General features: G+C 36.9%; 1 protein-coding gene across 1 annotated transcript; it reads right to left on the minus strand.

Annotated features, from left to right (window-relative positions):
* Positions 1–698: 698 nt before the first annotated feature.
* Positions 699–12,479, minus strand: scarb2c (scavenger receptor class B, member 2c). Its single transcript, XM_071465435.1, has 12 exons — positions 12,241–12,479; positions 11,030–11,187; positions 9,471–9,615; positions 8,588–8,779; positions 8,385–8,476; positions 7,447–7,566; positions 6,672–6,850; positions 6,350–6,468; positions 3,816–3,889; positions 3,240–3,291; positions 2,528–2,680; positions 699–2,140 (listed from the first exon to the last, which is right to left on the minus strand). The coding sequence occupies exons 1-12, from the start codon at positions 12,358–12,360 to the stop codon at positions 2,102–2,104; spliced, it is 1,443 nt and encodes a 480-aa protein (XP_071321536.1). The 5' UTR covers positions 12,361–12,479; the 3' UTR covers positions 699–2,101.
* Positions 12,480–13,258: the final 779 nt, after the last annotated feature.

A 13,258-nucleotide genomic window follows, 5' to 3' on the forward strand; every position in this document is an offset into this window, starting at 1 on the left:
ATGAAAGATTAATTGGCCAGTTTGCTGTCTTAAACACTGAGGTTGAGGTTTGGCACAGGAACTGCAAACCTCTCTGCATAGTGGCACTTATCAGTTTTATAACGACAGCCAAAGTCAAAGTTTATCTGCAGGGAGTCAAAGTACACTTTAACCCGGTAATTGAGGACAATTCCACGTCGGAGGTGTCTAACTGAAACTTCATCATGTCATGGACTGTAGTACCAAAATTAAAACCATTTGGATGGCAGTTAGCTTAGCTCATCATGGAGTGGCAGTCTGAAATAACTAGCCTGGCTATTATCCAAAGTGAAAAAAAGTTCCTACCAACACATCAAAAGTTCACTGATTATAATATCTATATTAATTTACAAATATAGCAGTAGGTAAGTTATCAATCTTTCAAAATTTTACAGTGCACTATACAACCATTAGTTTTACCAGATGATGATTCATCATTCATTCATCTGTTGAAATCAGTGGTGGCGTGAGTGTATGAAGTGCAGCCTAGAGAAGTTTCAAAACCGATCAGACTTCTGCAAATAATAAATTAGTCAGACCGACCCCTGTAGTTAGTCACAAGGCAATGAATGCTTTATGGTGACCTGCATTAAAAAAGGAAATGGTGAGGTAAGTAATGATACAGCACGTTATAAAGCCTTTTTGCAATTTGTGATGGAGGAAATACAGACACATCTGAACACAGGGCACACCAAGTTTATTGAAGTAGTAGCAAGTGACAAGACAATGTGCAAACTGTTCGATATGTGACCTATTCAGGGTATGTAAACAGTGATTACATATTGATTTTATTGTGTAGTAGTGGTAGTGTACACAATATTATCTTTTACATATAAAACAAACTCCACAATTTAATTAACGGTAGACAGCTTGTCAGTTATGCGTTTCAAACAGTGGTTAAAAATAACACATTATAATGACATTCTGTATAGTGCTGGACAGAAAATCCACTGTAGTGATCCCAACAGCACTGCAGTTTTCTGCAAACTTTGAATAAAGTCACAACAATCTGATACATTCTGCACTTCTAAACCGAATGTAGCAATAAAAATCATGGAACATCCCTAGTGGTTAAAAAGAAAAACATTACTTTATATCTGGCAAAAATTGATCAGTAGTGTCTCTAGGGAGAAGCTGTTTATACACTGATTTTACCAAAATATTGGTAGAGGTTACAAATCACACATACATGCCAACATATTGTAATTAGGGGAAAGAAACTACTGCATCTTAAGACAAGACATCCAACTTGGCTAAAAAAACAAAACCTTCCCTTTATACTGCCACTGCTGAAGTAATACTATTTGGCTTTTATTCCACATTATATGATATATATGTACTGCTGATTAATGTGTTTCCACTTAAAGCTACAACGTGCATGGTTTTTAAACTAAGTTGAAATTATTCACTGTAGATTCAGAGCTTCAGACGCCTCAAGAGACTGAGTGATACGTCTAAATGACATGAAAATGACTCCTTAGATAGTGAAAGGACATGAGAATCATATTCTGAGAGCAGCTAATTTTAGGCTACAGAAATAATATTAATCACATTAAGGATACAACTTGCCAGCTATTTTGCTTGATTTATGTCTAGACAATAAAAAAAAATGTGAAAGAAGAACAAGAGGACACTCCTTTTCACAAAAACTATGGTCTAGATCAAATAATGACACTTTCATTTTTGGATTTGTTCTGGTGCAACTCTCCAGAGGATCCAACAATCTAAATCAGAGTTAAATTATTCTCATGTTCTAAGCCCCACATTTCAAAATAAATAGAAAAATACGCTCAATTTAAGATTTAATTAAAAAAAGGGATTTCAGCATCATTACAACTGTCTTGAGAGGAGACATTAGTCCCAACCCTGTAACAAGCAACACAGACTTCACCTCCTTCATTCTTTTCACTTTCTTAAACCAATAGATTAAAAAACGGATTAAAAGGTGCAATTCTAGTTTACAATGGAAACTGTGAAACTGTTATTTTTGGGTGAAACTGTTACTGTAGATTCACTGAACCCTTGAGATGTTGAATTATACTGCAAACATGACAATCGCCTTCTTTTCAGATCCTGTTTGGTGCTACGATGAGAGCAGGGGCTGTCGTTCAGCAGTGGTGCTCTGAAAAAGTCAAACCAGACACAAAACATGTTAACGCTGATTAAAATCTGATCCTTTCATCACTGTACTCTGCTGTGTTTTCTCCACCACAGCCTGCTGCAACACTAGCAGCTGCCCAGCTGTCTCTACTTTCAGACAGCTGAGCTCTACAGTGCAGCATCCTGCTGCATAAGCAAGTAAAAATTAATGAGGGTGAATGCGTAATATTAATTTGCTAATGTTGTTAATTTTCTTATGTGACCTATTCTCTCGCTCTCTCTCTCTCTCAACAACAGAAAATCCAAATTTTGTTAAATTAGAAAGGTTTTTTTGTTTTTTTATATGGTCACGTACCAGTTGCTGCTCTAAATAGTCACAAATTCATTAATGTCCATCTCAAACACTCACCTCGGGGACCTTCTGTCGACACATCATGAACATGAAGACTCCTCCCAGAATGATGCCTAGACCAATCAGCATGAACGGAATGTTGACCACAACATTCTGCTCCGCAGCAATCACCTGCAGCTTCACGACTGACTCGTTATCGATGACGACGCTCTGAGAAGATGGTAGGAGAAAAGATAACATAAAAACATACATGTTGAAAACATGCATAAAACAAAGAAAACTCAGATTTTCTATTAGACTAAACAGCAAACTTCATTATCCTGTCATTTCATGTTTGTAATGTGTGCCAAGTTGAGAGCAGGGAAAGCCATTATGGTTTTAGTTTAATAAGTATCTACTCATGAAATGTGACCGCGACTGAATACTTTGAAAAACACTTAATTGCACTTTCTCAACTTAAATTTTTTCCAAGTTGCACGGTCTGAAAAACTTGATGTTGTGTATTTTTTGTATTATGTATATATTTTAGGATTCAAAATGTCAGATCATTCAAAACTCAAAAATAATTCACACCTGCCAACTAACAATAACAGCCCTTAATTCCAGGCTAGATTTAACAAAGTTTTTCATTTTAAAAGGAAAAAAAAAACTATGTCTGTTAAAAACAACCTTGTTTACAATAAGGTAGCTGATAGGGTTTGTTTTTTTTCTGCATTCCCACCAGTGCTCAGGTGTGTGTGTATAACTGTGTGTGTGTCTGTATTTGTACCTCATTTAGGTAAACCACAGGAAAGATCATTGTCCTCACGTTTCCTGTTTGACTGAAACAAATAAAAATGAAATAAAATAATTCACAATTTACAGTAATTCACACTTGAGATGGTCTTTTGAGTAATTTGAGAATCTGCAATGAGTGAATGAACAAATGGCAAAATGACATTCAGGAAACAAATTATTTCCTCATACAACAAAATCCTCCCAGGCATGCCTGTCAGTTTGTACATATTCAGTACAGTGTACACTGAGTTTTGGTACATGACATTTGATAACATGTACATCTGTTAGCTCTGGACTCATGATTATCTTGCTGTTTTTTTCCTGTTGATGCCAAGTAGATGCATAACAAGTGAGCCAGGTCTGTCCAAAAGTCCATTTATAATGATGATGGTGGCAAAATTGCCTTACAGTTATCTTACTGGCAACCCGACCCAGATGTAGGTAGTCATACAGTCATTACAGCTTTGTTGAAAGTCAATATGGTTACGGGGGTTTTTATGAAAAAAGGGGACAGTATGTAAATTGCTAGGCAGTAACTAGATACTGATGAAGTCCATGAAATGATTACCTGAAGTTGGGAATTTGTTCCATATACACGTTGATCTGTAGCCGTTTTGCTGCTTGCAGAATGATTCCTGTTAGCTGCAAAACAAAATTAAATTTGGTTATGTTGTTTTAAGAGGAACTAAAAAGTGCTGACCAGCATGGAGAACTATGCTCAGATCTGTCACTCCTCGTCTATGAACAGTTATGCCTTGTTATAGCATATTCAGTACCACTACCAAGACACTACATAGTACCTGCAAGATCTTTATGCTGCAAGTATTTTTCAGTAAGCTTATATTTTGACACCAAATATATTTTTGTAATAGCTGTATGCTGTGACGTATTTGCATACATCTTTATTGTAGGTGGTCCAAGAGAAAATCACAGCCCTGACATTGGCAGCCAACATTGTTTTTTTGCACTACCCATGATGATGTTCAGGGCATCACAGCCCAATATTTATGACCCAGTAATGAGGACTTTGATCACTCTCCATGATCACTCATACAGTAAGTGGCACAGTGAAGATTACAGTATAGGAAGGAGGATAAACAGACAAAACAGTAGCTTGTTTACCGGGTTCAGTGACACCTTTTGAACTTATGATGCTACCATCTTACACGTAGGACTAGAAGTGAATGTGAATTTGTGTGAAATCAAAGCGTATGGTTGCGTGCGGGGTTAGGCGATATGACCACACATTCTTTAATAATTGCAAATAATAAAAAACCTTTCCCTAATATTCCCGCATCACCGTGCATTTTTCACTGTGCTTGACTGACCAAATTAAGCTTTACTGTACTAAATAATACATTCTAAATTGTATCAGTGCAGCTCTCTACAAATATACTGCAATAAGAACAAAAGGAGTTAAATAAAATCTATGTGGAAAGCAAGCACTGCATGGCTGCCAAAGAAAGACAACAATGTGAAGAAAGATAAACAAAAGTCTGTCTTATAATTAGACCTAAACTTTTTTTTGATTGCACAAACATTTATGTCTTTATAGTCACTCTGCTTTCTTGCAGCATTCAAAGTGGTGTCACATTCAGTAGTGGAGCAAATAAATTGTAACAAGGGTCATGAGCAATTTATTAGCTCTCATTTTTACAGCTATTAGGAAACCTCCTTTGATAGCTGATTTATTCCAGAATAATTTATAGTCACTCTTTTTCCACTTCAAGTAGGTCTGAAAAGTGTAGTGAAGTATCACATTTTATATTTATTTTCATGACATTTTAACTTTTTTATAACTTAACAAATTTTCTGGAAAAAAAAAATAGCAGAAAATATTTTATTTAATGTATTATTGCATTTAAAAGCACTGAAAATGGTCAAAAAGAATAAGGAGCAAAAAAAAGGGGCAGATCTTAATTATTAAAAAAGCTTCTTAATGGTGCTTCGTCCTCCAGCGTGACAGTTGAGGTGTCACACAAAAGGATGTTTCAGCCTTTTGTGTCAGTTATTGACCTTGCTATGCTTAGCTAACTTGTCATCAGCAGTCAGCAATACACATTTGCATAATTTTTCATAATTATGCATCTCAACATTTACAGGGGGCTTCTATCCACAGGCTTCAGTAACATTACCTTGTGGTCCCTCAACCGATTAAAGTTGCCAGTGGAATTGCCCGATTTAAAATCAGGATATGGTGTCAGCACACCAGAGGACATGGTATCAAGGAAATGCATCAAGTTCCTACGCATTCAGAAAAATATGGGTGAAAAAAAGACTGCCATTTACTATAATAGACACTTGTAAAATGATGCCTGAGGTATTTATCAAAGTTTGTATGCTTTTGTTTTTTTATTTTTTTATTTTTATTTTTTTATTATTTTTTTGGGCTTTTTATGCCTTTATTATAGATAAGTGGAGATTGACAGGAAAGGGGGCAGAGAGAGGGGAATGACATGCAGGAAAGAGTCGGACCGGTCGGGAGTCGAACCAGTGACTGCCCTGCTAAGAGTGTCTTGCGCTCAACATGGTATGCGCCCTAACCACTCGACTACCGGGCCACCCTGCTTTTGTTTTTTTAATTGATAAAAGTTATAATTCATTGAACTTGAAAAAAATTTTAAAAATCTAATAACAAAGCAAAAGCTCAATGTGAAACAAAGAAATGTTCAACCATTTACTACATTTTAAATGGTAACAATAGTAATTATATTCCTTTTCATCTGGTGTGACAGTGTAAATGTTGCGTCATGTCTACAGCTAATTTTCAGTCTGATTCTCTTTATCATAGATTTACCACAGGCTCAACTAAGTTATTATTACACATGATAAGAGCTGTTAGAGCTTATCTTTGGTGACAGCTCCGTACCAAGACGCCCGCTTTAATCTTTAACCACTGTTTAAAGAAGTGGATAATCATTGGCTCGCAGTTACAAAACTGAGATAGTTCACCATCTAGTGGTTAACATGAATGTTACTGTCACTGTGCCAGGTTTAATACACATTTTCCTACAATAAAACATATTCAAAACATGAGTGTATAAAGTAAAGAAAGGCTTAGAACAACATTACTTATTTAAGTATGGAAGTCATAATTCCTACCGGATGGATATCAATGGCAGTCTCATGCTGTTCCTTGTTAGGTTTCATGCCAAATATATCCTCCACAAATTTCTCATCTGCCTGGTAGAAGTGTGGTGAAGACATGATGATGGGAGCTCCTGAACACACAAAAGATGCAGTCATTAAGTAGAGCAGATTCAGAAAAACAACAGTCCTGGTTAAACCCAACACTACATTCACTCATGATGAAACAGCCACCTAAAGAATATTTGCCTATGTGGCACAATGAAACGCTGTTCTGTTCTGTTTTTTTTTTCTGCTTTTGTTTTCATGTAAAAGAGCTGCTTAATGCATTTCCCACCTTGTTTACATACGCTGACATTCAACACACCGGAGCCCAGGCAATTTCCAGCAGGGACACAGAAGCCTGCGTTTGCTGGGTTCACGGTCAAATTGGCAAACACCTCACTGGGGGGAACGAAGCGATACCCAGGGATCCCCTTCACTGTCACATCCCCCTCGTACAAAGCATACAGAGACCTTGGAAACAGAGTCAGATGCTGGTTAACCTTTGCAGGCACAAATCAATTCCATGAAGCTTAAAATGCAACAAAAGGAGGGAAGGTTTGCATTCATTTTGTGCATGAGCTCTGTGGTAAGATGATTTACTGAAAACCTGCTCGGTAGAAACAGGTTTTTCCAAATTTGTGTTGACATTTCACGGCCTAAGAAAGCATAAACCTGTCTTTTCAGAACCTCAGTGAGAGTTAGTTGATGTGCAAATACTGCACTCTCATGTCTGAAGTGTGAACAGTTAAACAGAGCTGATATTAATTACTTTAAGCAGCACTAAACAGGCATCAACATTAACAGTGACCTCATTCAAAAGGCTAACACTGACCAGCCATGCAACCAGCCAGGCTAAATTGGTATCCCTAATCCAATATCCAGACCTGAATAATGCAAGGGGGAAGGCTTAGGAAGACATTCTTAGCATGATTGAGGAGAAGCCGTTTTTCCTTGCCAACTCAAGCCGGGTGGATATGTAATACCAGAAAAATAGTGGACGAGAACGCAAAAAAAAAAAAACCCAAAACGCTACAGTATACAGTATTTCGACTCTGCTGTCTACTCACCTGCACAGGTCAGAAGAGAACATGTAGAGCGTTTCAGTCTTGGTGATGATCGGATGGAAAGATGCTCCGTTGGTTCCATTAATCATATTGCACTCATCAGATGTCCACCAATTCAGCGAGCTGTACGCAAGCACAAAAGTGATCATGTTAATGTTTTTGCTTGCATCAGTGTTTCAGGTTTCTAAATGGCCCAGCATTCAAGCAGTTCATCATTTGTCTTTTGTCAACTTGATTAAAGGACATCTAATCAGTTTCTCAGACAACAGTGTGGGCTTGCAGTAGATCAAGACTGAAAACGTTTTTAGGTCAGGAGAAGCTTGGCTAAAGCTGCTGCCGCTGATGACTTTGCTAAACAGCAGTCCTTTGTGTGTTAAAGGAATAGTTCAGCATTGGGGTTAAGCTAAGCTAACTACCTGTTGCCTATAGGTTCATATTTGACTGACATATACTGTATGAGAGTATTAGTTGGCTAGCAAGTCAAGTATGGAAGATTATCATTATACCTTCCTGACAGAGACAACAGAAGAGTCTGAAACAATGAGGTTTTAAAAAGATACAGGAAAAAAACCCCACAAGGTCAAAAAAGGAGGATTGTGGTGTGAGTGAGTGACATAGCTTGTTTTCTGTTGCACAGATAACCAAGTGAGATAGTTGTTTTGACTAACTAATGAGCCTGAATAATCATATTTCATTGATCATTATAAAGACAGGCCCAGAAACAGTGTTACATTAACTGTGATATGATAATGGCCTGGAAAATCAACAAGAAGTTCCCTTTGTGCTCCTTAATCTGATCAAACAAGATGAAGTCAGCCTGATACAATCAACGGTTATCCATCCATGCAAATTCCATGTTATTAATGATTTCCACTGATTGGATTTACAGAGTGATTGATAGTTCTATGAATTTGTGTTGGAAGTGAGGGGGGGGCAATGACCTTTCACCATTCCATGTATCCACTCTAGCAAAGTCCTTGTAGTTTTGCTGGCCAGTGAAGAACACATATTCACCATCATTGGAAGCATTGCTCTGTAAGAAAAAAAAAGAATAATTTCAACAAAAATATCTTTTGTACTACTTTATAAATGTATTTGAACTAAGTATGCAGTGCATTTATGTACTAAAATGCTTAAATGAGACCTTATAGAAGAGTCCAAACACATCATCCAGCTCAGGTTTTATAGTTTTGAGGGCCTTGAGCAGGGCATCTTCATATCCCCACAGCAGCTCCCCCACTGTGCGGGTGGTGAACAGGCCTTCATCAGTGGCCTTCATGTAGGAGGAGATCAGATTGTCCACTAAAGGCTCATCCTTGAATCTCTCCATTACCGTCTACCAGGAGGGAGGGAGACAAGGGGTCTAGTTAGTTAAAGACAACCTGTTGTATAAAGCCCTACCTCCATACAAAATACCAGGTAATTTAATCAATCATTTACCTGCATAGCATTTTAAAAAACCTATAGGACAGATCACACGACAGTAGAACAGTACAGCAGAACATACTATCAGTCTGAGAGCTGCAACAGATCCTTTGCTGCCATATTTTTACAGCCAGGAAATCACGCGCACTAAGAATAAGATAATTACATACAGTAAAAAAAACTACACAACATGGACTAAACTGTGAACTTTAAGATTAAACTCTGTGTCAAGTTAGTTAGTTTAATAGTTTTTTCCTGTAGCTTTTTAGTGGATGTCAAAATCATCTCAGAAACAAGAAGAAACACTAAGTGGGTTAATAGTCAGAGATTTACTGAGTGTGCTGTTACTCCAAAGAATTAAGTACTTATTATTTGTTTCAAAAGTAATGTTACCCCTTGTAGTTACATGGGCAACATATTAATCCTCTCACAACTTAAAAATATTACATACAACGAACACATAAAATATTACTATAACACAATTTCCTCATTGGTATATTGCTACACAGTGACATTAATAAATAACAGTAGAGAATAATATTACTGAGACTCAATAATGTGTTATCAAACAACACTGTAATTCATTGATTTCTTTGGCTCACCACAGCAGGGATGTTGACTGTCCTGATGAGGTCACTCTCTGGCCCTCGAGACATGTTACGCTGGAATATGTAGGTTTTAGTGTTGACAGCTGATACTTTAGTGCCATTATCCTGGAAGCTTTCTTGCTCCATAGGCCGGTACTCCCTGCGTAAAAAAATATAACAGTCAAGTGGGTTAAGGTGGAAGGAGGTTAACTGTTGCTAGTTAGACATGACAACAAGCGTTCGTCCAGAATGAGTTTATGTCTCTATCTTGCTACAGTATCAATCTCCCCAAGTCCCATGTAGAATATTAAACATATTTAAAGTTAAACAATCATAAAGTCATCTGTATCTGGAATCTGTACATCTGACTTAAATATAGCATAATGCATAGGAGCAGAGGTTTCCTTAAAGTTATATTTCTTCTTTCCTGTCTATAACCCACAGCTTTCCAGTTGTTGCACAATGGTAACTGTTTCTGTGATGAAATTACTGACAATCCAGAAACACAAAACTCTTCACCAAAAGGGTGAATCTAAACTGTCCTACACAACTGATTATCAACTTCTTGTACCCTGAAACATATAAATATCAGTGTTTTGATATTGAAGTGAGTAATAATGGCCTTTTAAACAACTCTTCAACCTGCCCAGTTTAACTGATTCAGTGAACATATTTGTGACTATAAAGAAATGTAGTGCCAAAATACATAAAAAACACAGCTCCACTACAGAATGTTAAGATATTTGCCATTTTATTTGTCATATTTATGAACTTCTGCAAGTAGGGACTGGGTGAGTAATTGGGTCAAAGAGCTATGGTAAACCAAAATAATGCTGAATTGATACAATGAAATGCTTTTTTGGGAGAAAATAAGGAAGGAAAAATATAAATATCTTAGTGATGCAATTCTTACTTTAAACAAAGCTACTGTGTCTGTAAGTGCTGAGGCAAACAAGCAGCTTGAAACAGCTAGCCAGAGACGGGACCACACTATTATCTCTCTGGATCTGCAAACTGTCACTGTTGTTTCTAAAATGATAATAATTAAGTAATGGCATAAACACGTGATTTTAACTGTTTCTTTTTTTTTATTGTTATATTTTGTAAACTATTTACAGTTGCCTGCTAAAATGAAAGAGAAAGCCTGGAGATAAGCTTTTTAAACATTTTTTGGACCGCCATCAAGTCTTTGTGTGGTAGCTTTGGTGCTTTTATCAGTGTGAAAATTTTCATATAAGATTCCCTGTAGATGTACTATGATCACACTATTCATGTAAACCTAAATTTCCTATGGTCAACTTTGTTGCTGTATTTTTTTCAACTTTATGCCTCAAGGGAATGGCCATTATTCTTTCAAGTCAAGAATCCCATTCAAAAACATCAAAATCTATTGTAATAATTGATATCTTAGTGGATTATAAAATTTAAATTTTGTATTGTAGTGTAGTTTTCTTCCCCTCCTCTGAGTGGCTGACTGAGTAGCTTATCTTCTTACTGTGACATGTGCACTAATGTTTTATTGAATAGATAAACAGAGAATGAAAATTGAAGCTTTTCTCTTAGTCCACTTTTACCTGTATGTATATGGTCCAATCTCCACCACAGCTGGCCTGTCCCCATCCAGCACCTCTAGGGGATTGGTCAGGTTAAAGAAGTAAAACTGCATGTAGATAGGTGCTGGTGGATTTTCCCAGGCCTCAAATGCCTCAGTGCCATTCTTCAAAACTACTTCCTACGGGCGACAAAGGTCAGTGGGTTACTTGTCTCGCACAGTTGACAAAAATGTGTGACTTCAGACAGTTTATCTCCTGCTGACTAAGGTGTCCTCACATCATATGACAAATCTGCTGCTAGTTGTGGGCTAAATGTCATGTAATGCTGTTAATGTCACGTTAACGTAGACCACATGAGGTGAGGTTACCACAATGCAGAAACAGAAAGCAGAATAAGTGAAAAAACTATATCAAACATCCAGGTGATGCGGATTTGAATATTAAAACAATGCAATGTTTATGATAATCATATAAATGTTAGCGACATACAAAGTTGAGCAACATTTTACTTTTAGGTTCCCATATTCTGCCTTTATAAGCACTATATAGGCATTAAATAAATCACTTATAACAGATTATAATATAGTTTTAAGTGAATGTAACCATTTGTTGTCAACAACTGTAAGTCCTCCATGAGTGGAAGTTTGTATATACACAGGCAATTAATAACAATAAGGTAAAACACAGATAAGTTGCAATTGTTAAAAAATACGTAATCATGACTAATAATATTATTTATTTATCTTATTAAACACTTAAAGCTGAGGACAATTATATTAGTGTGTTGTAAACCATATATAAGCTAGGCCTTTGCTAAAAAGGAGGAGTTAAAGTAAATTGCCACCTTAAATTTAATCAGATATTTCATTTAAAAGTTGATGTATATAACAATGCCCCTCTGATAGCTGAAAACATTACAATTAATTGAAATGACTACAAAATATGTCATGGCAGCACCGGCAGCAGCTGCCACAAAATTTAGGGAGTCGTCTGAAATTACATTTCTAAATGTGAGCCATTTGTAACACATTCAACTTACTCAGCTTGAGAGCTACAAAGCGGGATCGACATCTTTCATAATGAAACTCAGCATTTAAAGACGCTAAGACAGTGGCTTTGCTGTTTTGTCAAATCATTAGCATTAGCTGTCACCAAAATGTCTAAGTTAGCTAACTGGCACACTTCCAAACGTCAACGCCTGCTATAATATGTTAGCCTGGGAAAATGCTTACCTTCTTAACCAGCGACTGCAAAAAATGTGGAAACACGTTAGACAAGACCAGAGAAATGCCCGTGATCAAAAGTAGCAAAGAAATAACTCCTACGCTGTAAATACAACATGATTTCAGCATGATGAGACAGCAGGCTAGTCGCTAACAGATACAGCTTTCGGTAAGCTTTCACTGACATTAGCTACTGTGGCTGTGTTTGTTTTGATTTCCCAGGAACTCGGTCGACGGTGCAAAGACATCCGGAATGAAATAGTTCACTGACATCACTTCCGCTTTCCTCGAAGGGCGTCGGCTCCGTGAAGCGTGAAGCCGTGACGCATACGCTACAACAAGGTGTTTAAAGCAGCCCATGTAGGTTGTATATACTTTTGAAATGTGACAGTCCTCTAACAACCATTTGGCGGTTCACAAAATAACCCTTTTACACGTGATCTGGTTGTTAAAGCCGAACTGTAGGTCAATATCTATCTTGCAGGTGAACACTCTTTGTTTTAAATCACATGACAGTAACAGTCAGATTTATTGTGGACCATTGTTTCAAAAATGGGCTAAAAACCATTGATATAGGCCTATATATAATACTGTGGTATGGACTTGTATGAAATATTTATTTGCTAATATACTTGAGTAAATATATAAAACAAAATTGGGCACAAATGTGAAAAAAAAAAATTAATCTAGGAAAAGGTCCATTTTGCTACAATGCTGAGGTATTGTGGCCATCTGCAAATGTGTTTGTTTATATGTAACCCTTATGCAGAATATCAACACACAGTTCTCTCAGGTGGGTCCTGCATTATTAACTGTCTTCTATGTCGTGTATAGGGGCCCACAACGCTGTTTAACTAACTTACTATTTGCAGGGTTTCATTTGGAGGCCCAGAGCTCTTTTTGTGCTGGTGCTTTCCTCGCAGGTAAATCCATCTATGTTTATGTTCTCTGAATTTTATACATAAATGTAGGCCTAACTTTACTTTCCTCTAGTTTCTTCATCCTCACTGTACTTCATTTTTACATT

This window comes from Trachinotus anak, unplaced genomic scaffold, assembly GCF_046630095.1.
Source record: "Trachinotus anak isolate AG129_WGS33_773 ecotype Australia unplaced genomic scaffold, CSIRO_AGI_Tana_v1 ptg000028l, whole genome shotgun sequence".
Taxonomy (NCBI): Eukaryota; Metazoa; Chordata; class Actinopteri; order Carangiformes; family Carangidae; genus Trachinotus; species Trachinotus anak.